Genomic DNA, 12,878 nt, shown 5'->3' on the forward strand with positions numbered 1-12,878 from the left:
CCTTTCTTTTTTGGTTTCACTGTCAGCTTCTCAGACAAGGGAAGATCCCAAAAGACACCAACCTCTTCCCCATCTCCAGGCTCCCAAAAATTGTTGCAGTTTGATTCTATAGGCAATACAGCAGAAAGAGCCAAGTCACCTGCTGGCTTCTCCACAAGTACAGCGTCAGGGCTGAAACCTAACTTAGCCTTCTCCGACATGAGTCTGGGAATGAGCAGGCCTGGAGCAGGAGCAGCCTCAGCAAGTGGTGAGTGGTTTTGTTAAAGCTCTACTATCCTGGAGCAGTTATATATTTGCTCTTTATTACATGATGTGGGACACTGAAGCCTACGGAGGCTGACTAGTAAGTCTTACCCCGCAGGATGTATGCGCTTCTCCCCTGCTGGTCTTCAGCATCGTTTATCAGCAGAACTGAACTACCTTAGTGCCATTGAGGAGTCTGTGCGGCAGCTTTCAGATGTGGAACGAGTACGAGGCATATCACTTGCCCAGCAGGAGAGTGTTTCTTTGGCTCAGATTTTAAAGGTAATGGAAAAATATTTCCTTGTCTTAACCTTCCTGTTTTGTATTTTGCAAGAAAGTTAATCAAATTAGGGTAACTAATACTTTTGTTAGAGATGTAAAGCAATCTTAATGAGCATGCTGGAGAATCGCTGATAATGTCAATTTTTTAAGATTACTGTCCGATGTTATCTTTCTTATTTGCACTGATATTAAAGAAATAGTGGGTCAGGAACGTGTGTCACCATTAGCTGAAATCACAGGTTTGACTGGGTACCTCAATAAAACTGAAGCATAACTACTTAGTAAGTCTAGTATTGGGTCCTGATGCAATGCAGCATAGTTGTTCAGGCATGATCTTTTGTCTTACTCCGTGAAAAAGATATTTTGGGATGAAATTTCCTTCTGTTGACAAGATTGCTTGTTCTAGTTTAAGTAGAATTAATTGATTTCCTAAATCTTCTTTCTTTCCACACTGAGGTGGAAGAGGATGAGGAATGTGCATAGTTAACTCTACTTAAAAAGGGAGAGAATCGGGAGGTAGGTTGAAAACTTGACTTTAGCAGAAGAGGCACCAATGGAGCAGATCTCTCTCTTTCAAAGGTAGCTGCATGCAGTGGATTAGATGAGAGGATTTTTGCCTTTAACTTCTGTCATTAAARCTTGTTTCCTTAATCTGTAGGCACAGCAGCAGCGCCACGAACGGGACTTGGCTCTTTTGAAAATGAAGGCAGAACAAGAAGCTTTAGAAAGTCAGAGACAGCTGGAAGAGGCAAGGCAGAAGGCAGCTCAGGTAATGCTGCCCTTCAAAAAATGTGGAGTGTATAAGAGGCAAAATGCTGTAAGTAAATATAGGCCTATGAATATTCTTAGTCTGAAGCTGTGAACATATGGAAATGGTGAAGGTGTTTCATATAGCTGAAAAAGGCTCTTAAGGAACAAATTTCAAGCTTTTTTTTTTTTCCCTAGGTTGTGAGAAATAAAACTGTACTTACTCGCTAGAGAATTTTGAAGAGCTTGATTAGCTGTTTCTTCTGCATAGGTGCATGCAGAGTCACTACAGCATCTGGTTCAGTCACGGCAGGAGGCCGTAGAAGTACTGCAAGAGACCACATGCAAGATTGCAGCCAAGCAGGTGGAAGCTGCACTTCTCACTACGGATGCAGCTCGCCAGATCCGTGAGGTGAGATCCTGTATGAAAGGAGATACTGTTCTGATTTCAGTATTACTTGGAATACTGTTTTTCCTCTAAGTTATTTTCTGTTCAGTGCAGCTTCTTCACCTTCACAACGTGACAAATGATGCAACGTCAAAAGAGCTCTTCTGGCATCGCAGCTTAGAAAGAAATCAGTTGTCAGCTTAAATCCCTGTTCATTATTCTTACATTCTTCCAGTTAATAAACCATTCAGAAGTTTGTTCTTCAGGGACAGATTGATGATAGTAAACATAGCATGTTTAATTTGTAAATGTTACAGGATCGATCCCTGATGGAGTGCATCTGTTTCATATGCAATTTAACTAGGAAAAAAAGGAAAACTGCAAATCTGCTTCCTTTGGAGTGAGATAGGGAATAGCTAAAACCAACAAATTTTAAAAAGAAAAGAAAAGAAAAATTCTTCAGCAGAGCTCTTACTTTGGTCCGGCGTTTGAAATATTCTCTTTCAGAGTCTCTCTTCATTCTTATTGTGGTATACAGAATTTTTTTCAGTTTTTAAGTATACTTGCTGTTCCCAACACATAGCAGTGGCTTCACACATAGGTAAGAAACACAATAACCAAAAATGCTTTTGCTTTGTCATCATTTTGCAGTCTCAATGACTATGGATTCAGGTTGTGAGATGGTGTGCAGAAGGGTGAGGGATATGAACACAGAATGATGTTTCTTTGCTGCTTATGCACAGGCCCATTTTAATGGTTAACAAGGCTGTTTTTATCATAGATGATGGTTGTAGAATACTGATTTACTACTTCTGGGCTTTGCCAAATATGTAAAGTTTAAATCATTCCTGAATAGACAAGAATGGATTAGGTTGATGGAACAGAGAAACTCGGGCATTTGAGATATGTGCAGTGGTTGTCGATAGGAGATAGTGATGACTTGGATAGAGAAAGACAAAGAAATGTCATTGATGGAGTCAAAATGAGTAGAAATAAATTAAGAAACAAGGTAGAATAGACAGAGATAGCTTTTATTCAGTGCAGAGTTTTAATTTCTTGTCTTGACTTAAGTTTGAAGTCAGAGAGTAAGAGGAGCTTGTGGAAAGGTCACTGGAATGACCTGGTCAGTAATGATGGGCTAGCAGGGTAGCTTTTACGTCCATTTTCAGAAGTGATTGCTGGGACAATATTCATTTGAACAAGCACCCATTTAAGTGGAATACAGCAATGGAAATGCTAGTCACCAGTGTGCAAGGTATATTTTCGGATGTACACTGTAATTTCTTATGTATAAAGGAAGGGAATTAATTTTATGCATTGCTTTCAATTAGATGTTTATCTTATGCAAAAGGGATAATATAGCATGCTGTTACATAAGTTTGTTTGCTTAGGGTTGGCTGTTGCGCTAATGAAAGAAAAAGCAGTGACTGATATATACAGACAGTCCAATTAAAAATGATTGCTTTATATGTTCTAAAATTGTGTGTTACCAAAAAAAAAAAAAAAAAAAGGGCTCAGCATGTATATTGTAAGTTCTTGGAAAACAGATTGTTGCTGCTAATACTTTATACCACATCACCTTTGAAACCACTCTTAGTTCCCTGCTCCTGAAGGTAAAGACATTTGAACAAGAACAAAATTAGTAAATTCTGAAGCTTCTAAAAACAGTGTTACCATATGCAGTGATTTTTAAAGTACTGTATCTTGTTTCTAGTCAGGTACACAGTGAGTGCCATATATTAAAGAGGGAAAATTTATGACTCTCTGTTCATTTAATGCTGTGAGTTTCAGTCCTGTCAGTTTGCATGATATTAGAACTTCAATCTGTTGCTTCTTTAAACCTGGAAATAATTCTTCTTGCTCTTTGGGCAAGATGCACATTGTAATGAAAAATAAAACATTGCTTCTGGCAGGTTTTTAGAAATAAATTGTAGTTGTTTGTAGGTCTGGAATGCTTTACTATGTGGAAATCATTCTAGAGAGCAGAATTCAGGTAAGTTGATCAGAATGGTGTGATAAGTGGTGTCTATTGCATGTCTGTAGTTTCACATGGATAGCTCCACTCTGTAAAAATAAAAGAATAAGTATATGCAGTGCAATATGCACCTCTTATCTCCAAATTGACACGTATGTAATTATAAACCGTCTAAAAACCATGTGTCTTACACATCTGTTCAATAAATCGGCAAGCTGCCTGCAAGAGGAATGACTATGTTTTCTCTTTCAAGAAATATTTAGATGATGTTGAGTTCGTTGTGTTCTTTCATGTTTTTTTATTGTACTCAGATGACAGAGTTAGCCCGGACCCACATCTCAGATACTGCCAGTGCTCCAGCTGCTCCGATGACAACCTTGTTTGACCACCAGCGGCAGCACCATACAGAGTTCATGAAACAACTGAGAACCCGAACTGATACAAACAGGTTTTGTCTAATGTGTTTCACATCTTGGGAAGGGGGAATTAGGATCTGTTAGTTTTTGCCTCTCCTTTTCTTGAAGACAATCGTAAGGTGTTATAATAAGTGAGCATTTAAGAAGAATTTAGATTGCATCTTCCTGCCCTTAATAGTATATCCCAAACATGAAATATTTGTTTTGTGAAACTGTATATGAAAGAGTAGAAAAATATGCTCTAAACATTTTGTGGGATTATTTAACTAGTCTAGGCCTTAAGTGGTCTTTTCAGAAACTTAGCTATTATTTCTTCTACTAAACTGATACAAGCTTAAGAAAACTGTAATTATTACTCTTCGTTCTAAGACTGTGCAGATTCAGCCCAAACACTTTCCTTTTTCAGGAAGTCTGAGTCTGGTGCCATTTCACAGAGTAAAGAGGAGACAGGTGACTCAAAACAAACATACTCACCAGTGTTTGATAGTTACTCAGAATCCTCAAGATCAAAGATTCATGATCAGAGGTAAGAAGAGATTAGATTGCACAATTTGTTTCTGCTATAAATAAGAAATAGAATTTAAAAATACTTACAAAGGAATAACAAGACATTTCCTTAAGGTTTTTAAAAAAATAAAAGAGGGAAAGTCTATATTAAACCGAAGTTGGTATTAAACCTTCTACAGGTGAAGCTGTTCTTATGTTCTAAAGCTTGAAGGTTTATATTCCTACTAGAATTTGCTTTGTTTATAATTATAAAATCTTGCTACACTGCATTCCACTGTGTAATTGTATATTGTGTGTTAATATCTTCAGGTTTGTATTTGCTGTATTTGTTTTAATTTGATGTTTTCTGTTTCATAACTTAGGAATCTAAGAATTCCACACCTGCTTTCTCACCAGGCTGTATTAGCAAGAGTGTAGTGAGCAGGTCAAGGGAAGCGCTCATTCCCCTCTATTCAACGCTCGTGAGACTGTATCTGGAGTACAGTGTCTAGTTTGGGGCTTCTCAGTTTAAAAAACAAAAAAGCAAAGAACAACAAAAAAGAACCCCAAAACCCCCAACAAAACTTAGATATTGATTACTGCGGGGATGTTAGTCACCAATATGTACAGTAGTAATGTAAACTAAATATTTTGAAATGTCCAAAGTACTATCCTCATTAAAAATATATATACATATATGTATGTTATTTCTTGGTGAAACAGTAGTACCAGCAGCCGCCAAGAGAGTCCTTCAGTTCCATCTTCTAAGGAAAATGAGAAAAAGCTTTCCCGGCGTGAGAAGACAAGTAGCTGTATTGAAGAGCAGGCTTGTCCTGCTGTGGATGATTCCTTGCCGAGTGATAGTATTTTATCACTGCCAGATGAAAAAGGTTAGCTGTATTGTTTGTCTGTGATTAATCTGGAGGTGATAAGAGGGGGCAGGAGGAGGTCATGTTTTAGAATTAGTTTCTGAAATAAATGAGGCAATATGTGTGAAGAAAGCTGAGCCCCAGGTGAACTGCTAGCCTCTTAAGAGGCAGCAGAGAATGGCACAGTGGGATGGGAACCTTTGAAATTCTGCAATGCAGAGGGATGGAGTTTGTGGGCTATTCTTTTTGCTGTGGTATCTGTAGCCAGATGTTCATTTACTGAATATGCAGGCTGAAGGCCAAGTGTTTTGGCAGTCCTGGAAATGTGCTTATACCTGTATATAGAATTTCATTATGTTTTTGTTAGCTAGATAAGGGTATTTCATTATGTCCTCTAACTCAAGATCACTCTTTTCTAAACTCCCATTTTTCTGCATTAGGTTAGTCGTTCTCTCCCCCTTTGCATCTTTACTGAGATGAAGCAGAGTAACACAGCCTTCATGGTACATACCTGAGAGTAAAACCACTTCTCTGATTTCTCCCTCAGATTCCGCTTCAATTGCAACAGAGTATTCTCTGAAATTTGATGAGTCTATGACAGAGGATGAAATTGAGGAAAAGTCTTTTCGCTCTTTGCTACCCTCTGAGAGTCATCGCAGAATTAACCTGGAGAAGAAACGGGGTAATCGTGATGATTCTGATGAGGAAGTCTCCCCGGAAAAAACAGCTCTGTCATCTATCAAGGTAGGGTGAATGACTGTAGTTAAGGTAAATAAATTGACCTGAGATGCTTAAGCTGGTGAGCTTGAAGTGAGCCATTCTTTTAGTTGTGTTTGCAAGCCTTAGGATTCTTTTTTCCTCTTTGGTTCTTTGGGTATTTCAAAATGTAGAGTTGTATGAATCACGCTGCATGTCAGTGTTGTGCAAGTGAGATAGCTCTGCTTATAGAACAGTATATCCAAGCCCCTGCCTCTTCTCTTGTGGCTTCTCTTGGAGAAGAGGAATGGCTTTTGAGGTAGGTTATAAAAGCATGGTGGATGAGGTTTTCCTGCTATGCCTACACACAGCTAGGAAGTGCAAGAGGTTGCCTCTTCTTTGCGGACCCAGAGAGCACATCCTGAAACTGTCACGCAGCCCAGGGCAGAGAGAGTGTGTGTGCGAATACAGATATATATAGATATATATAGATAGATAGATATAGATAGATATATTTATATACACACACACACATATATGTAGATAATTTTAAAAAGCTTTGGAATTCCCATATTATCAAATCATGCCGAGTTTGTCTTGCCTTCCAGGAGCTAAGCATGCCATTCTCAGGGGAGCAAGATAGTTTCTCTAAATTTACCATGGAGATGGTAAGACAGTACATGAAAGAGGAAGAAATGCGAGCAGCTCATCAGTCCTCACTACTTCGGCTCCGGGAAAAGGCTTTGAAGGAGAAGACCAAGGCTGAACTAGCATGGTTGGAACACCAGAAGAAGTAAGAGAGCTCTGAATATGCACTGTTGCTAACTGGCCACTTTCTTGTGCCTCTACTTGATTCTATTTATTTATTTATTCATTTGTTTGTTTATTTTTATGGATTTTGCTTCCTCCCCTCCCCTCCATTAAGCATCGGTAGTTGAACTAGTCTTCTGATACCTATAATCTATACAACTATTGTCACTTGAACAGAACCTAGTTTGTAAGTGTGCTTGGATGTTTACATCAGATATGGTTAGATAAAGAATTTCATTGAAAATTTCATTGAATTTCATTGAAACAGTAGAACATGAGATGTTTGCGTTTTCAGTCAAAGAGAGGGTAGTTCCTAAATTTATTCTACAAGTCTTAATTCTGGAACATATAAAAGTGTTGACCAATTAGAGCTTTATTTGCTTAGTGTCTATCCAAGGTCATTTTAGTTGACTTAGGCCAAATTTTGTGAACCTGAATACGTGGTGTCCTTAATGATTTATTTCCAACCTTCTATATGCTTGGTATGAAATTCCAGTTGAAGTACCTAGTGACACTCCTAGATAGTAGTTGCCCGATTAATTCAATGGTACTTTCCCATTCTCCCAAATTGGTCACTTAGTGCAGGAGAGAACCTCTGTCCACCAGACATTTTCTTCCAGCTGCTTATCATTGTGGGCTTGGCAAAGGATAGTGAGGCAGTGACCCAAGYGTCCGTTCTTTTGTCTTTCTCAAATGATGAGCATGCTACCTTTGCAGAACTTCTGCCCATTCATGTGAGATCTTATATTATCTGCATTGGCCTTTTAACTCCGTATGTCTTTGACTGAACAAAATGAAATAGACAATACAAAATATTCCCCTACAGAGGATGCCAGTGATTAAGTGTGGGCATATACTCTTCTGCAAGTGAGGAAAAGTAAACTTTTTACTTGGAAGAGCAAAAGGCTTGCTGTACATGGTTTGGGTGTGGCTTTTATTTTTCCCCCTCTTATTTAGTCCCTTCTCTCATTTTATTTGCAGGCATTTGCGAGACAAGGGAGAGGATGATAAGATGCCTCCTATAAGAAAAAGACAGCGTGGTCTGCTGCTGAGATTACAGCAGGAAAAGGTAACCAATGCCCTCTAGGAGAATCCTGTTGAAAACACTGTGTAGTGATTAAATATGTCAGAGGTTGTAAAAGTATTGAGAAAAGTCTGTGCTGGGCTTTTTGGATAGGAAGCTAGCAGTATTTCTTTCTAATATGTTTTATTTATATTTCAGCAGTATTAACACATTGTTTTAATGGAGCCTTTTATATCAGTAGTGTCACTGGTGAAGCTCAGATGTATTAACTGATCTTCTGTCTCTGCTGCTGAAGTTGCAGACTAAAATTACTGAAATTATGTGATGAAGTAACAAATCCTGCAGCACAGACAGTGGCAGGCTTAAAATGTGTCCTTGAGCTGTTTGTCACTACAGTTATTTTGCTTAATCTCTACATAAAAGGCAGAAATTAAGCGTCTTCAGGAGGCCAACAAGGCTGCTCGGAAGGAGAGACAGCTGATTCTTAAACAGCAGGCAGAAATAGAAAGAATTCGTCAGACTACAATGAAACTGCAGGAAAAATTAAAGTCTGCAGGAGAAAACAAGCTGGTAAGTGTCAGTATAAAAGTGGGAATCTTCCCTCTTTGGCTGTGCAGCTAGTATTTGACTTCAGTGTTTATAGGAACGTAAAGCTACTAGACTGAACCTATCACTGAACTATCAATTTGGTTTTCCTCAAACTCTCTGATCCTCTGCATTTCAGCAATTTTATCTGTTTAATCTCTTTAGAGCATTGTTCAAGGAAGTATGCTTGGAAAAGACTTAGAATGGATGTTTTATTTTAACCAGGCAGTAGATAGTGTTTGTTAATTGTAGAACTTAACTAGTGACTTTGGGTGTATCGGTTTTCTGGACGATCAGCTCTTTCAGGCTCTGATTTTCGTAAAGTTTGATTCGTTCTCCCTTGAGAATGAAGACTATTAAAGAATCACAAAAGGAGATTCTCCAAGTTTGTTATGGAATTTATTTGTTAAATGTGACTAACAATCCAAAACATGTTGCCTGTGTGGGTTTTTTCTCTCCTTGTTTCTCTGGTTTAATATTGGTAGACTAAACCTTTCAGGTGATCTTCAGAATACTTGATATAATAACACTCAACTGAAAGAATATATAGGACTGGGGTATTTATTAATAGGGAGTTACTACATCATGGACAACTAACAGATGTTATGCTTCCTGAATAAAGATATCGTTGAAAAGTCTACATACTTACAGTAATGAATTGTTTTCCATTCCAAAGGCAGGACCATTTGATTTGCTTTGTCATGAAAAGTTGGAACATACTTGCTACCTAAGTGGGTGGAAGAGGGTCGTTCAGGAAAGAATGCTTTAACTCATTTTAAGTATGGCCCTGTTAGACCCTAGAGAACTAAAACATAAGTTCTAAAAAAAAMCAAAGCTTGCTGCTTTGATGTGTGTGATTTAGTGTCATTACACTAAGTTTCTCACATCTGCTTTACAAGATAGGATTTTGGGAACTGGCTGTCTCCTTACAAAATGTTGAGGATACAAAAGTTTAATAATAGAAATATATAAAGGATTGGTTTCCTACTCAGGTAAACTGCTTTTTTTTTTCTTTTTTTCTTTTTTTTTCTGGATACAATGTGTGGAGAACTTAAATTAGGGAGGAAAGAAAGGGTGAACTAAAAATAAAAAAGGAGTTGGAGTATGAAGTTAGTTCATCAGAGATCTGCAGGTGGACAGACTTATCTGAAGTATTATTTGATATAATCTGTGGAAAAGTGGGATAAATTAACACAATTTTTAAAAAAGATGGTAGAATAATAACTGTTTTTACTCATAATGTTGGATTTACTTGTTTTTTAACATTTATTGCAGGAACTTCACAGTGAAGACGACATCAAACAGAGCAATGCTTCTAGCCCGCTTCCAACAGATGCAGAAACACGCAGTCCTTCCCCAGTCTCAGTCTCCAGCAGTGAGACTAGTAGCATCATGCAGAAGCTTAAAAAAATGCGCAGCAGAATGGATGAAAAGTAACTAATTCTTTTTTCTTTTACAAAAATTATTTACTATTTTAATAGAACAAGTTAGTTTTGCCAGCATCTATGCTGAAATGGCCATCAGAAAGATTAGTGTTATTTGTATCGCATATATATACTTTGATCTACACTGGGCATGTAAGTAACTCTCAAATCTGACTTGCCTGAAAAAGAGCTGGTTAGCAGCATTAAAAGAACTATATTCATTTTTTGAAGATAATATTTTAATGGCTACCATTTTTGCATGAATACTGAGATTCAAACCTTGTTAGCTGGCACGCTGTGTGGTCCATTCTTTGAAGTGATACATGCTCAAGACTTTATTCTGGAAGACTGATTTTAATGTTCTCTGGACTTCATAGATTCCATAAAAGCACTTCAATTTAAAAGATTGACATTTGTGCATACAAGGACTTGAGTGGAGTTCAGCTTGATGGTACATCTTGTCAGAGAGCCTCTTACAATCAGAGACCTGAAGTCAGACAGTCAAAGTGGTGTCTGTACTTTGTATCTACTCTTTTCCCTTTTATTTTAAAGGAGAAAAATAGAGTGAAACTCTGGAATTACAGTGCCTATTTCTATCTTGGATTGAAGCATAAGTTATTAATAGCTATAGTCATGTGGGAAAACTAGTAACTGATTTTGAGATCTGATTCACAGAAAGTCAGAGAGCTTGTTGGGCACATGAGCTCTGCCTTGTGTCCAGCTGCTGAATTTCAATTCTAATTGCCTTAAAATCAGCTAGAGATGAGTTCTGTAAGTATTTTGGTAATGAACAGAGGTGGTATGTGGGTGACTGAGGACAGACAGTTAATAAGACCTTTCCTTTCCTTTCCTCCTGCGTGGTCCACAGATTGGAAAAAATTGAGAACAGCTCTTTCTCTTCAAAGGAAATAATCAAGTATACATCCAGCTCCTGGGTCTGAAAACTAAGATTGAATCTGTTGATTTCACCTGTTAAATTGTTTTGAACTGAAGAAATTGTTTCTGCATCTTTTCTGTGTAGAAGTTGCGTTGTCCACTTTGAACATTGCAAGTGCTTCACCAGCATGTGCTCAATAGTTTGGAAACTTGAAGTTTTTATTTGAGACTAGCTCAGTAGAAGTCTGACCTACACCAGTTACCTCAAGAAATAGTTTTAGCTTAAAAATTTTTTTTAACTTGTTACTAAGTTAGGTCACTACATATTTGTCCATGTAGATGATCTTTGTAATGTTTTTTTTCTTGACTCTTAAAGTTGGAGATAACATCAAAAAACAAGCATTACAGTTTGCAAAGGCAAGCTATCGGTGACTCCTTAACATCCTAGTTCCTTGTAGTCTATTGGGAAGCACCTTTCCCGTAACTGCATATACCCAGATTTGATAAAGATTAAAAAACAGTAAATAACAAGTGAGGCCTGATGTAAATAGTGGTGGTGAGGGAGGTAAAAACCTGTTCCTAGTTACATGGTCTTTGCCTTTTCAAGCCTGTGTTGAACATGGGATGCTTTTTTATTCTGACTCTTCTGGTAGGGTTCAGGGGACTGAATAGCCAAAATGACCAATGGCATTTAAAGTTTCTGAAGCATCRTGTCTCCAAAAGTAAACCCTGGGCATTTCAGGTTAGGCATGTGGAAACCAGCTCATCTTTATAGCAGCAAACTCTTTCTCTAAGTATGTTCTGATGCTAGTCAATGGCTTAAAATGGGGACTTAGAAAGAATCTGCTCTGTCTGTAGCCTGTGTTGGCTTCCAGAGTGTCAAGAAAATGTTTTTCTTCTGATTCTGTTTATTTGTTAAAAAAAGGGTCTCTATCTTATTTTTACAATTGGAGAGTCAACGTACAAAGTAACAAACAATGATAGATAGTGATACCAAACCAAGTTGAAGCTTATGAATTTTGAGATAAGTATATTAATTTAAGCAGTAGCTTTATAGGAATTGGAAGAGATAACCAATATACTTTTATATTCAAGACTCTCTTTGCCACTTTTTATCAAGTAGTGTTTTTGTCAACATTGTTTTTGAAATCTTATTTTTTCAGTATTCCTTCATTCCTAAGCAATAACTGTGTTTCCAGAAAGACTTCCATATTAGTAAATAATTGTTCTTACTATTGCAAGGGATAGTAGCAGATAGAAAGTATGCTCTGTCCTTAAAGTTATTTTAATCACTTATCCGAAATAATTGCTCATCTTCCTACAATCCTGCTATCCACCTTTTGAAAAGGATTCTCAAAAACAGCTGCTTTGAGCAGTAACAAATAGAAATTATACTTGTGTGTCATTTAATGTATGTGCGCAAATATTTTCATTTTGTTTTTATGGCTTTGCCTTGTGTTGATGTTTATGTTCGAAGGAAACAGTGCTTCGTTTAAACATAAATGATTCTCTGGAACTTGATCTTTCTGGTTGCATTGCTTTTGCACACATTTTTGCAGATTTTTTTGGTAATAGTAGGAGTGATTATTGATTTTAAAACAGTGCCGACTTGGTATCTTTTTATGTCCTTATTTGTAAGACACAAGAATAATGAAATAGAGTAAGACGTTGATTTGAGATGTAAGAATAGAAAGCTATCTATTTGAAGGTAAAACAAGATCAGATTGCGCTATACTGCAAAAGGACAGAAGCTGAATGACAAGAGAAGTACAAGTAAGCTAGGAGAAAGGTACTGAGAAACCCTGCTATGCTGGATTTGCTGTACTCCATAGCAAAGGGAAAATCCTTGGGCATCCTTACCTATGAGACAGCTTTAATATTTCTCTTCTGCTAAAAGGGGAATGAAAGAGTTTTAATCTGTGAATCTTCATAGCCTGCATGTGAACAGTAGCATGCTCTGTCAAAGAGAATTAATCCCTTTCCCCTTGTTTCTTGTGCATATGCAGCTTTAATGATAATCTTTGCAATAGGGGAACTGATTAAATGCTCATTTTCTT

The 12,878-nt window shown here is 37.5% G+C and overlaps 1 protein-coding gene across 7 annotated transcripts in view; it reads left to right on the forward strand.

The window, feature by feature from the left end:
• The window catches only part of CEP350 (centrosomal protein 350), an 80,603-nt gene that overhangs the window by 39,565 nt on the left and 28,160 nt on the right, over nucleotides 1–12,878 (forward strand). For 5 of the 7 annotated variants that reach the window (XM_026084753.1, XM_026084751.1, XM_026084754.1 and 2 more), the window contains 12 exons: nucleotides 27–247; nucleotides 362–525; nucleotides 1,184–1,342; nucleotides 1,544–1,684; nucleotides 3,947–4,083; nucleotides 4,458–4,577; nucleotides 5,261–5,427; nucleotides 5,954–6,150; nucleotides 6,711–6,895; nucleotides 7,894–7,981; nucleotides 8,360–8,506; nucleotides 9,797–9,954. In XM_026084753.1, the coding sequence (XP_025940538.1) occupies nucleotides 27–247; nucleotides 362–525; nucleotides 1,184–1,342; nucleotides 1,544–1,684; nucleotides 3,947–4,083; nucleotides 4,458–4,577; nucleotides 5,261–5,427; nucleotides 5,954–6,150; nucleotides 6,711–6,895; nucleotides 7,894–7,981; nucleotides 8,360–8,506; nucleotides 9,797–9,954 (1,884 nt within the window). The remainder of the gene's footprint in view (nucleotides 1–26; nucleotides 248–361; nucleotides 526–1,183; nucleotides 1,343–1,543; nucleotides 1,685–3,946; nucleotides 4,084–4,457; nucleotides 4,578–5,260; nucleotides 5,428–5,953; nucleotides 6,151–6,710; nucleotides 6,896–7,893; nucleotides 7,982–8,359; nucleotides 8,507–9,796; nucleotides 9,955–12,878) is intronic. The other 2 variants (XM_026084757.1, XM_026084756.1) reach the window with 1 other exon arrangement.

This window comes from Apteryx rowi, unplaced genomic scaffold (assembly GCF_003343035.1).
Source record: "Apteryx rowi isolate R43461 unplaced genomic scaffold, aptRow1 scaffold_65, whole genome shotgun sequence".
In the NCBI taxonomy this organism is placed as follows: Eukaryota; Metazoa; Chordata; class Aves; order Apterygiformes; family Apterygidae; genus Apteryx; species Apteryx rowi.